The sequence below is a fragment of the Balaenoptera physalus genome, assembly GCF_965194825.1.
Source record: "Balaenoptera physalus genome assembly, chromosome: 3".
NCBI classification, from domain to species: domain Eukaryota; kingdom Metazoa; phylum Chordata; class Mammalia; order Artiodactyla; family Balaenopteridae; genus Balaenoptera; species Balaenoptera physalus.
In genome coordinates, this window is record NC_138890.1 from 26,567,949 (window position 1) to 26,585,830 (window position 17,882).

The 17,882-nt window shown below is 38.4% G+C and overlaps 1 protein-coding gene across 4 annotated transcripts in view; it reads left to right on the forward strand.

Annotated features, from left to right (window-relative positions):
• The window catches only part of UBTD2 (ubiquitin domain containing 2), a 61,472-nt gene extending 43,634 nt beyond the window's left edge, over positions 1 to 17,838 (forward strand). For 3 of the 4 annotated variants that reach the window (XM_082456579.1, XM_082456580.1, XM_082456578.1), the window contains exons 2-3: positions 337 to 573; positions 15,272 to 17,838. In XM_082456579.1, coding sequence (XP_082312705.1) covers positions 399 to 573; positions 15,272 to 15,669 — 573 coding nt within the window. In that variant the 5' untranslated portion in view covers positions 337 to 398 and the 3' untranslated portion in view covers positions 15,670 to 17,838. The remainder of the gene's footprint in view (positions 1 to 336; positions 574 to 15,271) is intronic. The other variant, XM_082456581.1, reaches the window with a different exon arrangement.
• The last annotated feature ends 44 nt before the right edge of the window (positions 17,839 to 17,882 follow it).

Here is a 17,882-nt window from a genome sequence, read left to right on the forward strand (position 1 = left end):
TGACTCTTTTTAAATTCTGCCACTGCTGTCTGATGGAACACTTACTAGGATTTTTCTCGGTAATTTAAAAAATTCTCCTTTGGAGAAGGCAGACTGAATGGAAAAGAGCTACTAACTTGTCACTGGAAGATTTGGGTAGAGCCACCTAATGTCTCCATTTGCTCTTGTAGATCTAAAATAAAATAGGTTAGGGGAATTCAGAACGCAAGAGTTAGCTAGTGGGCCAACTTACAGCTATAATTTTGATGAAAGAACCAAAGAAGAATGACCAGATAGCTATTAAAACATCTTTTATAAATTTTGGTTTTGATGTCAGCCTTTTATTTTTCTTCTCAGTCGCTTTAGGTCGTAACCAGCCTTTGAAAAAGGAGAAACCCAAATGGAAAAGCGATTATCCCATGACAGATGGACAACTGCGCAGCAAGAGAGATGAATTTTGGGATACTGCACCAGCTTTTGAAGGCCGTAAAGAGATTTGGGATGCCTTGAAGGCTGCAGCACATGCTTTTGAAAGCAATGATCATGAACTGGCGCAGGCAATCATTGATGGTGCGAACATAACGTTACCACATGGTAGGTTTGGTTGTTGTCAAGGACAAAGCGGGACATCATCAGCTCCTTTCTAATGGCAAGAAACCAAATGGGAAGAGTTCATTTTCCTGCTATGCATTATTCTATTTTTTTTTTTTTTTTTTAATGTAGCAAAGAGGAACATTCCTCTTTACTTCTTGTATATCTTTTAGCTGGAGATAGGTTTACTCTGTGTGTGTGTGTGTGTGTGTGTGTGTGTGTGTGTGTGTGTGTGTGTATTTTTTAATATCAAGAAAGAGAACACTTGATAAACCTGTATTTTCTAACCTCCGTCTAATCTAGTTCTCCATCAAGGCCTCCCCCTGCCCCAGTCTTCTAGAGCTTCTAGTACACTGGTTTCCTGCTAGCACTAGAGAAGTAGTCTCAAATTTAGATCTCAGAAGCCATGGAGACTCAGTGGACACACCTTTAGTCATTATCCTTTCTCATTAAGCCTGTTTTTAACATAATGAGCAAACCTAAACTTTGAAGTGAGTCTCACATATTCTTAAGGACAGTTTTCTATGACTGTATCCCTGAGCTTTATTAGAAACCTCTCTCCTTTGCCTAGGAATGTGACTCTAAGGACCACCATAAGCTTTGAATGTTTCCAGGGACACATGTATGCTGGACACATGCATATCCTCATGTTTAGTCTCCTTGATTAGAAACAGAAAAGTTTCATGCTATACTAAGACTTAGATGTTAATTTTACAGTATATTCTTCTGTTGATTACTATATTTATAAATTGACTTTTCAGTTTTTCAAGTTAATATTTTTCTAAGTTGTCTCTTTAGGCCCGATATAATCCTGTATTTCGTTGCATAGTTTACTATTTATTATTATACTTTCATTGTTTTGTTTGCAGTATCTTCCTTTTTTTTTCTTTTCTTCTTTCTTTTTCCCCCCACGGGAATTTTTAGTAAAAGGCGAAAGATTCATATGATCTGAAGAGAAACATGAGTATCGATCAGTATCTTACTTTGTCTACAGTTTCAGAGGAACAGTGCTTTTCACTGTTTAATCATCTGCTTTGACTCTTTGTCAAATAAAAGATATTTAACTTAGTATCCTTCCCAGTTTTCCAAATCTCCATTAGTTTTCTGAATTAATTGTGCTTCCAAGAAACTTTTAAAAATATATATTCCATAGCTGTCCTGTTCTTTATTAATAAAACCTTATTAGGATGGGCTTGGGTTAATAACATTGAGCACCCACTATATATAGATCACTTTTTCTACGGAGGTGTAAAAATGATCCGTCCTACATTTGAAAAATGTATAATAGAATGCAGTTTTAGTATGACTCTTTAGTCCCATTTTCATGGATAGTCTCTGAATTCTTTACCTCTTACATGACTGGAGAGGACATCACCTTGTTCCATTACCTTTCTTAGTTCTATAATTTGTCTTCAAATACTACCTGTATATAATATAAAGGGAAGGGCCTTCCTTTACAGTTAGTTTTATCATCCGTCTCTTTTTTACTGCTTACATCCTATATTTTAAAAGCAGAATAGATTGGTATCTGTACAGGCCCGCGAGTGGGATGGGGGTGGCGTTTATCTGCAATTGTCTTTATTTAGGAACCCAAGGCCCAGAACCTTGGAACTTTGACTTCCTTACTTTGTACCTGTCATAGTTACCTATGGGAAAATCGAATTTTGTTCTGTACATTATGGCCTTGTTTACAAGTTCATGGAGGCATAACAGCTCTGTTACATTTAAGGTAGGGACCTACGCATATCCTATTAGAAATAGGCTCAGATCTCTAAAAACTCAAGTCCCTCATTTCTGCTTATCTGTGTGAACAGCAAAGTAATGATCCTGGCAGCCCCACCAACCAACAGACTGGGGAGAATTATTCTTGGAAATTTGAGAATATTGGATGAGCCTCTACTTGTCCCCTCTATGTTTAAGGAATATTTTCTGCTTTAGCATGAAAGAATCAAATTGACTTTCCTCAAGCTTTCCTCTTTGAAAGCTCTGTAATAACTTTATGTGTATTAATATTATTGTCATTGGTACCCTTGATTGATTTCCCTTGTTCATACCTGAAACTTATCAATAATGTTTCTTGGGTGGACTTTTGAATTATATTTCGTCAGGTACTCTAACTCACCATCAGTTTATAACTTAGCTATTTAGTTACATGTTTTTACCTAGACCTCAGTGGTATTGGTGAAATCCCTTCCATCTTTTAGGTGTAATTATGTAATTGAAATTTTACTTTGGACACATTTTGTTGTGTTAAACCCTAAACATCCCAAAGTACTTCATATTTTGAGTTTAAAATATTGCATAGGCTTTAGCTCTTGTTTAGCTCAGGCACTGGTATCAGATCTAGCCTTACTTCTTGCCTCTACTGTATTACTTACAGCTATGTGCCTTTGGGCAAATTGCTTCTTTTCTGTAAGCTTCAGTTCTCTCATCTGTAAAATATGGATTGTAAGTACCTACCTTGTAGGGTGGTTGTATTGATTAAATGTGATTATAAGACATGTAAATTGCTTACCATAGTCCAGAAAATACTTAGTAAATAGTAGTGCTGATGATTGTATCCTTTTTTTTTAATTTTATATATTTTTTTATACAGCAGGTTCTCATTAGTTATCCATTTTATACATATTAGTGTATACATGTCAATCCTAATCTCCCAATTCATCCCACCACCACCACCGCCCACCTGCCACTTTCCCCCCTTGGTGTCCATACGTCTGTTCTCTACATCTGTGTCTCAGTTTCTGCCCTGTAAACCGGTTCATCTGTACCATTTTTCTAGATTCCACATATATGCGTTAATATACGATATTTGTTTTTCTCTTTCTGACTTATTTCACTCTGTATGACAGTCTCTAGATCCATCCATGTCTCTACAAATGACCCAATTTCGTTCCTTTTTATGGCTGAGTAATATTCCATTGTATACATGTACCACATCTTCTTTATCCATTCATCTGTCGATGGGCATTTAGGTTGCTTCCATGACCTGGCTATGGTAAATAGTGCTGCAATGAACATTGGGGTGCATGTGTCTTTTTGAATTATGGTTTTCTCTGGGTATATGCCCAGTAGTGGGATTGCTGGGTCATATGGTAATTCTGTTTTTAGTTTTTTAAGGAACCTCCATACTGTTCTCCATAGTGGCTGTATCAATTTACATTCCCACCAACAGTGCAAGAGGGTTCCCTTTTCTCCACACCCTCTCCAGCATTTGTTGTTTGTAGATTTTCTGATGATGCCCATTCTGACCGGTGTGAAGGTCCTTTCTCTCTCTCTTCTCCTTCTGGGACCCGTATAATGCGAATGTTGTTATGTTTAATGTTGTCCCAGAGGTCTCTTAGGCTGTCTTCATTTCTTTTCATTCTTTTTTCTTTATTCTGTTCCGCAGCAGTGAATTCCACCATTCTGTCTTCCAGGTCACTTATCCGTTCTTCTGCCTCAGTTATTCTGCTATTGATTCCTTCTAGTGTAGTTTTCATTTCAGTTATTGTATTGGTCATCTCTGTTTGTTTGTTCTTTAATTCTTCTAGGTCTTTGTTAATCATTTCTTGCATCTTCTCAATCTTTGCCTCCATTCTTTTTCCGAGGTCCTGGATCATCTTCACTATCATTATTCTGAATTCTTTTTCTGGAAGGTTGCCTGTCTCTACTTCATTTAATTGTTTTTCTGGGGTTTTATCTTGTTCCTTCATCTGGTACATAGCCCTCTGTCTTTTCATCTCGTCTTTGTTTCTGTGAATGTGGTTTTAGTTCCACAGGCTGCACGATTGTAGTTCTTCTTGCTTCTGCTGTCTACCCTCTCGATGATTGTATTTCTTGAACTCTGACATTAACAAGTAAATTCCTTGCACCTAAATCTTAAATTATAGATTTCAATCATTTTCTGGGTGTATTGTCTACTGGTAACATCTTTCTTTGGCTTTTAGGATACCCTTCTTTTGGGCATATGCCTAATGGAATTTTGAGGTTATGTTGATTCAATAGCAACAATAGTGGCAGATTTATTTATTTTAAAATTTTATTTTATTTATTTATTTTTGACTGCGTTAGGTCTTTGTTGCTGTGTGCGGCCTTTCTCTAGTTGCGGTGAGCGGGCTTCTCATTGCGGTGGCTTCTCTTGTTGCAGAGCATGGGCTGTAGGCGCCCAGGCTTCAGCAGTTGTGGCTCGCGGGCTCTATAGCACAAGTTCAGTAGTTGTGGTGCATGGGCTTAGCTGCTGCGTGGCATGTGGGATCTTCCCTGACCAAGGCTCAAACCCGTGTCCCCTGCATTGGCAGGCAGATTCTTAACCACTGTGCCACCAGGGAAGCCCAGTAGTAGATTTATTAATTAGATACCTAGCAGTGAGGAGGACATTGTTAGTTTAGCATCATCTCACACCTGATCCATGCCCATCCCCTTCATCTCCATCTATCAGTATTACCCATAAGGTTACTGAACTAATCATAGACTGACAGCCTGAAGAGATCCTAGGATATACACTCCTTTCTAAGTTTTCTTCCAAAAATCTCCTTTTTTGTTTTCATCTCATCCTCTCTTCTCTTCCCATAATCTTTTTGTTATCTCAACCTTATTCATATCATCTTCCCAGTATAAATATTATAAAAAGTTCTTTAAAGCTTGAAAACCATATGAAAATGTCTTTGTAAATGTTGTTTGTATCTGTGTTGTCTGTTATTTTAGATGGTATGCTCGAAGTAAGCAAGGATTATGCCCTTTTTGATTTAAATTGTATTTAGTGTCAGTGTTCTATGCATAAAAATTATGTATTTGTCAATGGCCTTTTTTCTTGTGATGATAGTTACCTTTTCTGTTGTTTCAAGGAAACAACAAAAAACCCTTTTCCCCATATTTTCTCTTTCTTTTCTTTCTCTTATAGTGGTTCCCTTGATAATTAATGTGTTTCATCTTAATTCCAGTCAGCAGGTCATATTTATTATATTCCTGCCTTGTCCAAGCACAAAATAATTCTGTGCTCTTTAATTATCTTCCTCTATTAATATCTGTGAGAAGTCTTTAGTTTGTTATTCTCAAATGGCAGTAGGGATTTTTAAGAGGGAAGTTGGTGTCATAACTACCTGGGGATTTTACATATGAACATATATTTTCACTTTGGAAATTATGACTCAGGTAGAGGATGATATGGACATGTGTAATAGTGTACTCTTGTGGAAAAAGCTCCCTCAGTGATTCTAATGTCTGCTACTTCTTTTCCACAGCCTCCCCATCCTAGAAGAGCTTTATTTTTCATTATTTACACAGCATTTTTTACTCATGGTCTTAAATTTCTTAAAGAGCTTATTTCCTTTTTCTAATTGAGTGCTATTTTGTCACTACCTAAAATTCCTAAAAACATTCCTAAATACAGTGTTTTGCCTGTGAAACCAGATTATAGATTAAGTGGCTTGCCCAAATTAGCATAAACAGGGTGAAAAGAAGGTGGTTTTTATTTTCATTTTTCACAGAGTCTGGTTCATAGTGGCTATTCAGATATTTTGGGTGAGAGCTCGTTCAGAAACAGTATCTGTTTATCTGGTAAAGAGGAGGATTTAATGCTTTTTTAAAATTATTATTCAGAAGATTTAAAAAGATTTTTAAAATTGCCTACTCCTTTCCCTACCTTCCAATTTTCTAGAAAGGTTGTTGTTTATTTCTTTAGCATCTACAATTAATGTGTTTTCCATCTCCCTGCAATTCACATGTAAAAGCTCCCTTCTTAATCTTCCCTGTATAGGAGGAGTAGCTGCTGCTCACTATTACCCAAACACTTACTTTTCTCATATTTAAAGTCTTAACTCCAAGCTTATTCTTACTTCTCATGGCTAAACGTTACCAGTCATTCAGTTGGACTTTTGGAGGCCATTTTCTTTTGTCCTTTCTCATTCTTCAGGAAAGGGGGGTAGAAAATAGTAATTCTTGAAAAAACTTTATTTTTTAGTCACCTTCAAAATCCAGGTGGGAAAGGAGTTGCCCAGAATTTTTTTTTCTTTTTCCTGATCTTTCTTATCTCAGAATATATCAAATGTGAATAAATTAAATTATGTATAATGCAGTTTAAGTTGTTTAAAACTAAGGCACTTATAAATAGCGTAAATAGAGCATTTCTGTGTATAGGAAGCCAACATGATGAAAAGAACTCCTGGTCTGAGAATCAGAAATAATAAAATACTATCAATTCATGTTTTGAGTTGATGTTATTTAATTCTCATGCCTGTGATAATCACCTACAACAGTCCCCATTTTAAACAGATGAGAAAACTGAAGCACAAGGAAGTTACATTATTTTTCCGAGGTAAAAGTCATGAAATTGGGTTTTGAACTCAAGTCCTAGATCTAACGGTAACTAAAGCAACTAAGTTACAAGGTCAAGTCATTTCATCTGTGTTTTCTGTAAAGTTACTAGACGAGTAATTTTCAATGTTAATTCCGTGTGTATCATTTTAGGTCTCTCCCACACTATATAGAATACTTTATTTGTTTTTTTATAAATTTATTTATTTTATTTGTTTATCTTTGGCTACATTGGGTCTTCGCTGCTGCTTGCAGGCTATCTCTAGTTGCGGTGAGCCGGTGCTACTCTTCGTTGTGGTGTGCGTGCTTCTCATTGTGGTGGCTTCTCTTGTTGCGGAGCACGGGCTCTAGGCGCACGGGCTTCAGCATTTGTGGCTTGCAGGCTCTAGAGCACAGGCTCAGTAGTTGTGGTGCATGCGCTTAGTTGCTCTGTGGCATGTGGGATCTTCCCGGACCAGGGCTCGAACCCGTGTCCCCTGCATTGGCAGGCGGATTCTTAACCACTGCGCCACCAGGGAAGTCCCTAGAATACTTTAAAATGATATACTTCTATTAATACAAAAGAGAAACAAGTGGACTCTCTCAGACATGGACAGATAGGAAATGCATATGTGTAGGCCTTGTTTCTCTTTCCTTTAAGTGTGTTAGACGCCCATTAAGAAGCAAGCCATGGGGCTTCCCTGGTGGCGCAGTGGTTAAGAATCTGCCTGCCAATGCAGGGGACACGGCTTCGAGCCCTGGTCCGGGAAGATCCCACATGCCGTGGAGCAACTAAGCCCGTACGCCACAACTACTGAGCCTGCGCTCTAGAGCCCGCGAGCCACAACTCCTGAAGCCTGGGCGCCTAGAGCCTGTGCTCTGCAACAAGAGAAGCCACCGCAAGAAGCCCGTGCACCGAGACAAAGAGTAGCCCCCGCTTACCACAACTAGAGAAAGCCCGCGCACAGCAACGAAGACCCAACGCAGCCAAAAATAAATAAATAAATAAAATAAATTTTTTTTTAAAAAAAAGCAAGCCATGAATTCTGATTCCTTTAAAGGTCCCTATAAGAATTTGTCATTTAATAAACTTAATTCATGAACATAAAGCTTAAGAACGAAAGCATGAAAATTGTACATACATGAGAGACAGAGGATTTTTATCAGACTTGTGTTTAGAAATGAAATGGGGCCTTAATAAAGGATCTGATGACTGACTAATCATAAATTAAATGTTATATCCTTTTCCTCTCTCTATCCTCAACGAAACAAAAATGATTTGGAGTTACACAGTGTAGCTTTATCCACTCCTCGGCTGCTGTCACCCTTTTTCTTCAGGTAGAGCAACAAAGCGCCTAAAATAGCTGAGGTGGGAGTTTGTTCCTGAGTCAGTAGGCTTGTCTCTGAAGAAGACCTCCTTTCTTTGCCATTCTGGGTGGTGGGGGTGGATGGAAAGCAGGGTTTCTGATGTGGTCCCAGGAAGTGTACTGCACCGACTTCCACTTCTGTAAAGCCAGGACAGCTAAATAAACCAGAGCCCGAGTGCTGCTGGTCTGTTCCTCTGTTCATTTTAAAGAGTTGGAATTAAAGATCAGTGTCCCGTTAGAAATGTGACCAAATGTTACACAAGCTGTTAATCACGGTCTAACCATAGTAAGACTTTGGTAATACATCCAAACTAAGCCACTTTTCACCTGTGCTTGCTAGAAGAGATGATAGACTTGGTACTTCTGAATCCCAGTCTTAATAGCTAATTTGGTGGGATGAGACAACTGAACCTGCTTCTCCTAAAGCCTGACTATCAGACATAAGCTTAATATAATTCCCAGCAAAGTGTTTGCATGAGAGAGCCTGTAATTTGTTAGTCCTGAAAGACGGCTCATAATACCTGGATGAAGGGTAATTTCGATGGCCCTTTTGACATTATTGTGAGGTTTGTAAAGGACCCCATGAAGCATAAAGCAGTGGACTCAAACATTATGAAACTTTGATCCTTTGTGATATTGCTATTGGTGAGCTTTCCTCCATAAGTCTGGTTCTGAGATTTAAAACTTGTATGAGAAGGGAACTGACATTACTGAGTGTTTTCAATGGATTTATTATATGTACTAGTCAATTTTGCATGTGTTTTATTATTTAATCCTTACAACTACTTTGTGAGGTAGATAGTATAGTCCTTGAGGAAACAGACTGAATATGTCCAAGATTAGGATTCAAATTAAAATTTGGGTGCGATGGCTCCAAAGCCACTGTTCCTTCTATCAGATTTACTGCTTCTCCAGTCTTCTGTTCCTCTGTCAGGCTCAACAGTGGGCTGCCTGAATCATAGGTCTAACCCACTGTTTCTTTCCTTCCCATTCTTTCTGTTATTTCAGTGTTCTTTTCCTATTTAGCTGTGTCCAACTCACTTATGTGATAGGTCTTCTGTTGTCTTAGGAAGTCATGTTTTATGAAGAGTTCATGCCTTCTGGATCAGTTAGAAAAGTGAAGTCGAGAATAAAGACGTCCTTTCTCATCCTTGGAAGAAACCCCCAATGTGACAAAAGCCTTGAAGTTCTAGGATATTGCTTTCCTAATTTCTTAATTAATTTTGGGAGGACCGTTTTCTATATCAGATTGCTAGTATGTTTTAAATATTAAATGTTTTCAACTCTGTTGAGGTATATTGAAGAACACTAAACAGCACATATTTCAAGTGTACAGTTTGGTCAGCTTTGACATGTAAACACCCATGAAACCATCACTACAATCAAGGTAACATTTTAATATCCTCAAAAGTTTCCTTACATAAAAATTGATTTTTAACTTTTGCAGATTTGTTCATGTAACTCTGCAAGTCTCACGTGGTAAAAATTTTAAGACTGAGCTGCAATCTTGCAGGAGTGAACATAGAGGGAAAACCAGTGAGGCCTTTGAATGCTTAAAAAGACGTCTTTCTTTTTAACCTGAAAGACTACTTGAGAAAGAATAAAGTGTTAGACGTTCTTGCATTTAGTAAAGCTATTTTTATTATTTGGTATATAATTTAGTCTTATCTTTATAAGTTTCTTGTGAAATATTTTGAAGCCTAATTAAAAACAGCCATAGAAAAGAGTTGACCAAGAAAAATAGAACATCTGGGCCAGTCATCTAGATAGAAGATAAATAAAAACAACTTCAAAAAATTATGTATGAAATCAGAACAGAAGGTAGTCTTGGCAGCTTTCTTCCTACCCTGGGGAGCTTTCAGGGCTTCCTGACCTGGGGAAGCAGTGGCCTGGCAATCATTTATCCTGGTGGCCATCTGTCTCTGCTAGGACTTGAGTGAGGCCTATAATGGGTTTTTGAGGAGAAGGGGAAAAAAAGACAAGTGTACTTAGGTGAACAATCTAAGCAAGCCTGGCTAGAACGTCTTTAGAACTAGTGAAGAATTATTAGATGAACTGCACTGCCAGTGGCCAGTGGGTGATGATTAAAAACGTTTTGTAAATTGCAAATGCAAACGTAGCTAGGAGTGATTTTTGGAAACGTAAAAAAATCCTTATGTTTTCAACTTTTAGAGTGGTTCCTTCCCTTCTGTGTTTAAATACAGTGTTTCTTTAAGCAAAACTCTGTCTTCTAACCATGCCCTGTTTTTTACACATTGCTCTTAAATATCATAGGTGAGACAGTGATAGTAATAGGTCCGTTTTGTCACTACATGTGGTGGCTTCGCAGCACTGAAACTTCTTAGTCACCACTTTCTTTTGCCTCATCTTCCAGATCCTTCTTTGACCTGTCACTAACATCACTGGCAAACGTATTGTTGGGCTGCGTTTGGAGTGTTGGTTTCTTGCTCCTTGTGATTCACATTTGGTTCTTCACCCCTCTTGTATTTGTCCTCTGCCTTTTTCCAAGCACATTTCCTCCTCCCCTTAACAATATCATTAACCTGGGAGTCTTGTAGAGCTGTCACAAGCCCTATAGCCTTATCCCTATGTTACACATTTACTTCTTCAGGAATCAGATTATTTTACTGTGTTACTTAACTATCTCTGACCCTGGGCAAGCTACCTCTCTCTTCTTCAATTTTCCCATTTGTAAAATGAGTATGATAGACTTACTTTAGAGGGCTGTTGTGAGGATTAAGTGTTAATGTATGCAAAGTGCTTAGACAGAGCTAGTAAGCCCTCTTAAGTGTTTGCTTTTATGTTTAAACTAACACATTCGAGATTATTACTCTACAAACTGCTTTTACCCTTTTCCCAATATGCTTCTTCAGTTACCTTCAGATAACTCAATTGAAGTATCTCCCTGAACCTGAAGCAGTTAAGAATCCAAGCAGAGGGCTTCCCTGGTGGCACAGTGGTTGAGAATCCGCCTGCCAGTGCAGGGGACATGGGTTCGATCCCTGGTCCAGGAAGATCCCACATGCCGCAGACAGCTAAGTCCGTGTGTCACAACTACTGAGCCAGCGCTCTAGAGCCTGCAAGCCACAACTACTGAGCCCGTGTGCCACAACTACTGAAGCCCGCACGCCTAGAGCCTGTGCTCCGCAACAAGAGAAGCCACCGCAATGAGAATCCTGCGCACCGCAACGAAGAGTAGCCTCTGCTTGCCACAACTAGAGAAAGCCCGCGCGCAGCAACGAAGACCCAACACAGCCAAAAATAAATACATAAATAAATAAATTAAAAAAAAAAAAAGAAAGAAAGAATCCAAGTAGAGAATCTTGTAACCCTAAATTCTCTGTCACTCTCATTTCCTGGTTAGGTGATTCGCCTTTCATAACCTATCATTAGGTCTCGCCCCTTACTACCAGTTCTCTCAGATCCATTTCTTTCCATTGTTAGTCAGCCAGTCATTTTAGCAGGGCCCCCTGATTCCAGTCAGTCACTCTCCCTTCATGCAAATAATAAAATAATCTTTAGGCTTTGTCTTCTTCACTAGCATAACCCTAGCACCTGAAACATTGCTTGGCATATTGTAGGCACTCAATATTTGTTGGATGAATGACTCATGGACCTATATTAGCCACATGTACCTATACTAGCCTCCTCTAGAAATTTCCTAGAGTATTAAGTCTAAACTCCTGAACCCTCCTATCAGGTTTTCACTATTGCTCTCTGTTTAGTAATTTCACACCATCGATTGTGTATTCCACCTCAGCAGAGCCACTTGTTATTCCCTACTTATCTTGTACTAATTCCTTTTTTAAAAAAATATTTATTTATTTGGTTGCACTGGGTCTTAGTTGCGGCAAGTGGGCTCCTTAGTTGTGGCTCGAGGGCTCCTCAGTTGTGGCATGCGAACTCTTAGTTGCAGCATATGGGATCTAGTTCCCTGGCCAGGGATTGAACCCGGGCCCCCTGCATTGGGAGTGCGGAGTCTCAACCACTGTACCACCAGCGAAGTCCCTCTTGTACTAATTCTTGTTTCCATATCATTCGTATCTCTTGGGATGCCCTACATTTGTATTGTGTCATGCCCAGAACACACTATTTCTACAGAATTTTTCCTTCTTGGCTCTGCCAACTCTAGTCACATTTCTATTGTGTGATATCTCAGTTCCTATGTTTGATTTTCAGTGTATCAATTTGTATTTAAATCTTTGGTGGGTATGCTGTGTCTGCTCACCTTGATTATAAGCTCCTGGGGGTCAAGGACAGTCTTGGCTCTCTTGTAACCTTCTCTACTTAGTGCCAGTGACATATCCTACAGACTTCCAGGTGTTTAGTAAGTGTTCATGTAGCAACTCTGGAACGCGAGAATTGTTTTCTAGTGATCTTTATTAAGTCCTAAAGAGATTGTGTGATAGAGACCACTATTAGCAGAGCAGTTTTGTCTTTAATAAAGAGATATGGGGCCATAAAGTGGTGGAGGATTTAGCAGTATATTATTCAAAAGAGTTTGAGCTTGCAGAGGAGTCATTTTGCTCTGAATAGGTAATTTTGGGGTAATATTCAGCTCTGGGCTATATTGGTTATTTTTATTGATACTTTATGATCCCAGATATTTAATTTGGGGAGAGGGTAACCCATAAAACTGCAGCCTAAAAATGTAGTTAAATAATATTTGACTTCATGGCCTGAATTCTTCCCCATTTAGTTTTTCATTTAATCTAAAACTAGAGCATATTTATAACTCAGATTACAGTATAATTTGGTAGGAGTGAGGAAAGGAATAAACCAGAAAACTTCATGTTAATAAATTGCAAGTTACCTTTCCCCAAAATATTGGAATATGGGAGCTTCTAAGCAATAGAGTCTGGATAGCTGATTTCCAGCCTCATAGTTGGGAGGCTGCCTGAGCTAGAATAAGAAGGTATGCCATCTTCAGCTGTACCTCTTCAATGGAGTTTTTATTCTCACCCATTTGAGTCTGAAAACGGAACCCCTGACTTGCTGGGTTGAAGGGCAGAAGGGGAAAGACTCAGCTTTCTATTGTGAAGAAAGAGTGAGTATTCAGATCTAGGAAGAGCCAAAGTGCCTGTTAGATTGTACATTTGTTTAAGCTTGGCATGCACTACTGTTTCAGCACTGTGCTAGAGGCTGCCATGGCACCTCTCGTCCCGGTTTCTAGGGAGGCTAAAAATACAGGCTGTCTTTCGGTCAAGACATTGTTCTGCCTGTAGTTTGACAGCTTTGGTTTGCACTTTTATTTTCTATCTCTTGTGGTGCATGAAGATGAAGCAGCATGTGCAAACCTGGAAGTCACTTTAGAGGTCATTTTTATCCTGCCTCATTTTGCTAATTGAGAGAAGTATTACAGGTTAAAGAATGTTGCTCAAGGTTGTACACCTAGTTAATAACAAGGCTGGGAATATCATCTTGGTCTCCTGATTCCAAAGGTAATGATTTAGAATGGTGCCTCTCTAAGAGAATGTTTTTCTAGCAGAACAGTTATGTAAGTATATATGTTCTTGTTCCTATCAGGCTGACATTACTGATGCCCCAGTATCAGTGGGATATGTATTTGAAGGTATTTTCCTGAGAGAGATGATGAGTCTGTAGTGAACTCTCCACCTTCTCTTGGCTAGTTTTCCTAATGGGCAGCCCACCTGAAAGGCACTGAGGTTTCTTTGCCTTAGGACAAGGCTATATCAAGTATATAAACAGTGAAGTTTGCACAACTGTCTATTTATAAATAATATTGATACTGCAGTGTGATGGTTACTAGTGTAGGGAACTGCTGGTGATCACAACTGGGCTTGAAGCATATCTATTTCTACAGTCATAGCAGTATTCAGATTAGTGAATAACACAGAGGCTGAACATTATTTTTAAACACATGAAAGAGGAGATCCGCGTGTATTAATGCTTGGTGCCTGAGTTCTCACCCCAGCCCATCTTATGTAACTTAGAAAGCAGGCCCAGTTCAACCCTTGGTGGATTGGTGACTGTTCCAGTCTCATTTGGGATGCTTTGGATTTCCAGCCTATTGATGGAGATCAGTTTATTAACTCATTTGTTCATTGGTAACCATTTCTCAGTGTCCACGCCCCATATTCATTAGCCTGTGTATAAGTGTTCTGAATATGGTAGATGTTTTTGGTTTTTATCCAAATTGATAATCAGCTGACGTTAATGTTCCAGTTTGAGCAAAAGACACATTATGAATAACCTTACAATAAAACATTCATTAAGTATGCTTTCAAGTTCCCCAAGGGAAGCTCTGGTAATTACAATGCAGTTTATACTTTATAAAGAAATTAACCATGAATACCTTCTTTTAAACCATAAACACTTTTTTCCCCCTCCCCTGAGCTAGCAAGTTATAAACTTCATGCCCCTTCTGTTCTTCCTTTTTAACTCAAAGCTTCTCTGTAACAGATTGACTAATTAGGGTTAAATAAAACACCTCAGTCATTTCTGTGGTAGTTGTGCTAATGAGATCCATACATAAGCCATGAGACAGTGGCAACTGGTAAGCTTGTCATCTCTAGTTTGTTATCTCTTTGGACTGAGGACTTCTGGCCAAGTACTTCAACTTAGGAAGTCTAGGCACTAAGAGAACCACTCTGGAACACTGTGTTGTGGAGAATTGAGCTTAGGGATCTGGGGTTTTTTGCCTTTTTTTTTAACGTTAGCTGATTCATTTCCTAAAAAGATATCCCAATGTAATTTGCATCTCCCATTAATTTGGTCTAAGCATTGATAATATTAGTAAATTGGAATTTTGTGTGTTTTCTTTTCCTTTTTTAACAAAAGTATGAATTAGGTATGAAATGACTTAGAAGAAGTGAGGGCAAGGAGCTAGGGTCCTGGTTAATGTAAAATTTGATAAACACTCAAATATTTGGTCATGGGTCTTGATAATGATTATTGATGATCACTGACAGAGATTGGCCTTATTTTACATTTTTTTCTCTACAGTGGCAAGCCAATGAGATGTTTGAGCATTTTGCAAGATGTAAAGAAAAATGCATTCATTTAGATTAAGCTCTTTTTCATGTCTTCTCTTTCTGAAGGTGCACTTACAGAGTGCTATGATGAACTGGGGAATAGGTATCAGCTTCCAGTCTACTGCTTGGCACCACCAATCAACATGATAGAGGAAAAGAGCGACATAGAGACTCTGGATATTCCTGAGCCACCACCCAATTCGGGGTATGAATCTCAGCTCCGTTTGCGCCTTTCCACCGGCAAGGACCTCAAACTTGTGGTCCGCAGCACAGACACAGTGTACCACATGAAGAGGCGGCTACATGCAGCAGAAGGAGTGGAACCGGGTAGTCAGCGGTGGTTCTTTTCTGGCAGACCTCTCACCGACAAAATGAAGCTGGAAGAGCTGAAGATCCCAAAGGACTATGTTGTACAGGTTATAATGAGCCAACCTTTGCAAAACCCAACACCAGTTGAGAACTGAACTGGTCCTGTCGGCTGTCCCCAGATCCCTCCTGCTCCTTTTTATTGTTGTTGTTATCATTTCCTACTCTACGGCGTGAAATTTATTTTCACTGCTCTGAATTCCGTATGAATGGATTTAGTTCTGAGGAATTACCAGTGAAAACTTCCATCTGTGATGGAGACCAACGAAAATAATTAATAAAACACAAAGAGCCAGCCTTTGAGACTCATGTAATTACAGTTTCTAATTCAAGAGGCAGTTAAGAAATAGATAACCATTTATTTTAAAATACCCAACAACTATATAATGGCTGTATTTAAATGATTTGGACTGTAAATAGACCATTGCATCCATGCAGAACAGCACCAAGCACCTGTGAATACAGAATTCTTAAAAAATAAATCAAATACAAAAAAATACAATAACAGTTATAAAACTTGAGGTTTTTAAAATGGAAACTGAAAAGAGCAGTACTTGAGGTTCTCTTCTTTTCTGGTCTTAATTCCTTGCTCAATTAATATTTAGCCATAAAGGAGTAGAGACTGGCAAATGGTGTTTCAGTATTGCTTTCCCCATCCCCATATGTTGAGCTCCTTGTTTACATTCACACTAAATTTTGGTGCCTTCCAGCACGTTGGTGGCAGGCACCTTTCTGGAACACTAGGCAATAATTTGGTCAGTGCATTCAGATCTCTGACTTTCAACTGATAACTTAGTTGAAAAGTCTGTTGTCCTCTTGCTGCATAGGTATTTTGAAATGTCTATATAATGAAGCTGTTTCATATCCAGGCTTAGAAGGACACTACTATGTAATACCTTCATTGATCTACCTACTCTGCTTAGAACTTTTCAGAGCTAACTGTGCCCCCAAATGCATGTATATGCATGGAATCAAGTACAGCTGGGAATGTACTTGAATCATTCCAGGGATTCAAGGGAATCCCAGGGAATGCACGGAATCAAGTACAGCTGTTCCTACTGTAGGATAATAAAGTAATTATCTCTTCTCCCCCAATTTGCAGGAAGGGTGTAAGGAAAACCCATTCTGTCTGTGCCTGGGAGAATTGTGCCTGTCTTCAATCTTTTAGAAAAAATTTCAACTCATAATTTGCTAGTGTGAAAGATTTACTGACATCACGTAAACATCGACAGTGAGACCAAATGATGATACGTTGCTTTATGCTTTAGTGCTTTCCATAGTTCACTGTTACCTGTAGCTGTGGTGGATGAGAATTTTCCTCTCTCATCTTTCCTAGCAAAGAGGCAAATTAAGAAGCATCTGCAGATTATATTAGAGGACTGAAAAATTTGGTGAGATAACCTGATTCTTCTGTACTAGGACTGGAATAAACCTGCCAAGGATTATATTTAATTTGGAGCCTTTTCAAGGTTGGTTCCATAAGTGAGAAGGGGTCTACCACGTGATTTCTGAACCCCTGAGAATCCATGAGATGGAAAAGTAGAAGCAAGAAGGCACTTGCGTTGTTCTCAAATGAGAAATAATCAAACCTTCACATGTATTTTGGATGTGAAGCACCATTATTAATTTTAATGGCAAAATGAAACTATTTAGTTTAAATGTAATGTTTAAAATACTATTAAATTTCCTATAGCCTGATTGCACATAATATCTATAATTGTAACATATGTTTCTGAGAGCTTTAACTACTTCTCTTTTTCATGCAATCATTTTAAAGATTGTGGCTACATTTAATTTAGGTTTACTGATAATTGAATCTAAATTCAAGAGGCAACAGCAGCATTAATTCCAAAGGAGTATTTTTATATATGGAGGTGGAGATATGCGAGGGTATTTCAATATAATGCCCCTGTCATCAAAATGTTTCCTTATTAATTTGTGTGCCACATTGAACAGCAACATCTCTCAAATTGTCAACTGGAGGACAAAAAAGTGTTCAAATCTATTTTTCTTAAGTAAATTTGGTGATATAATAATCTATAGTTGGTAGAAGTTTTTTTGTTGAGGATTTGAGCTCTCTTAATAGTTTATTTTAAAGGAACATGTACTTTGAATAACAATTTTCTGGGCATTTAACTAACCTAGGTGAGAAAACCATGGTGCTGTTTAATTGTAAATAGATTGATATAAGATTGGACCAATACTTGATGTGTACAATTTTAGTATGTAGGGTTTTTGTGCTTTTTTTAAAAAAAAAGTTCAATTTTTCTCTTTGTCTTTGCTTTTATTCTGGGTTTTAAATTATTATTAC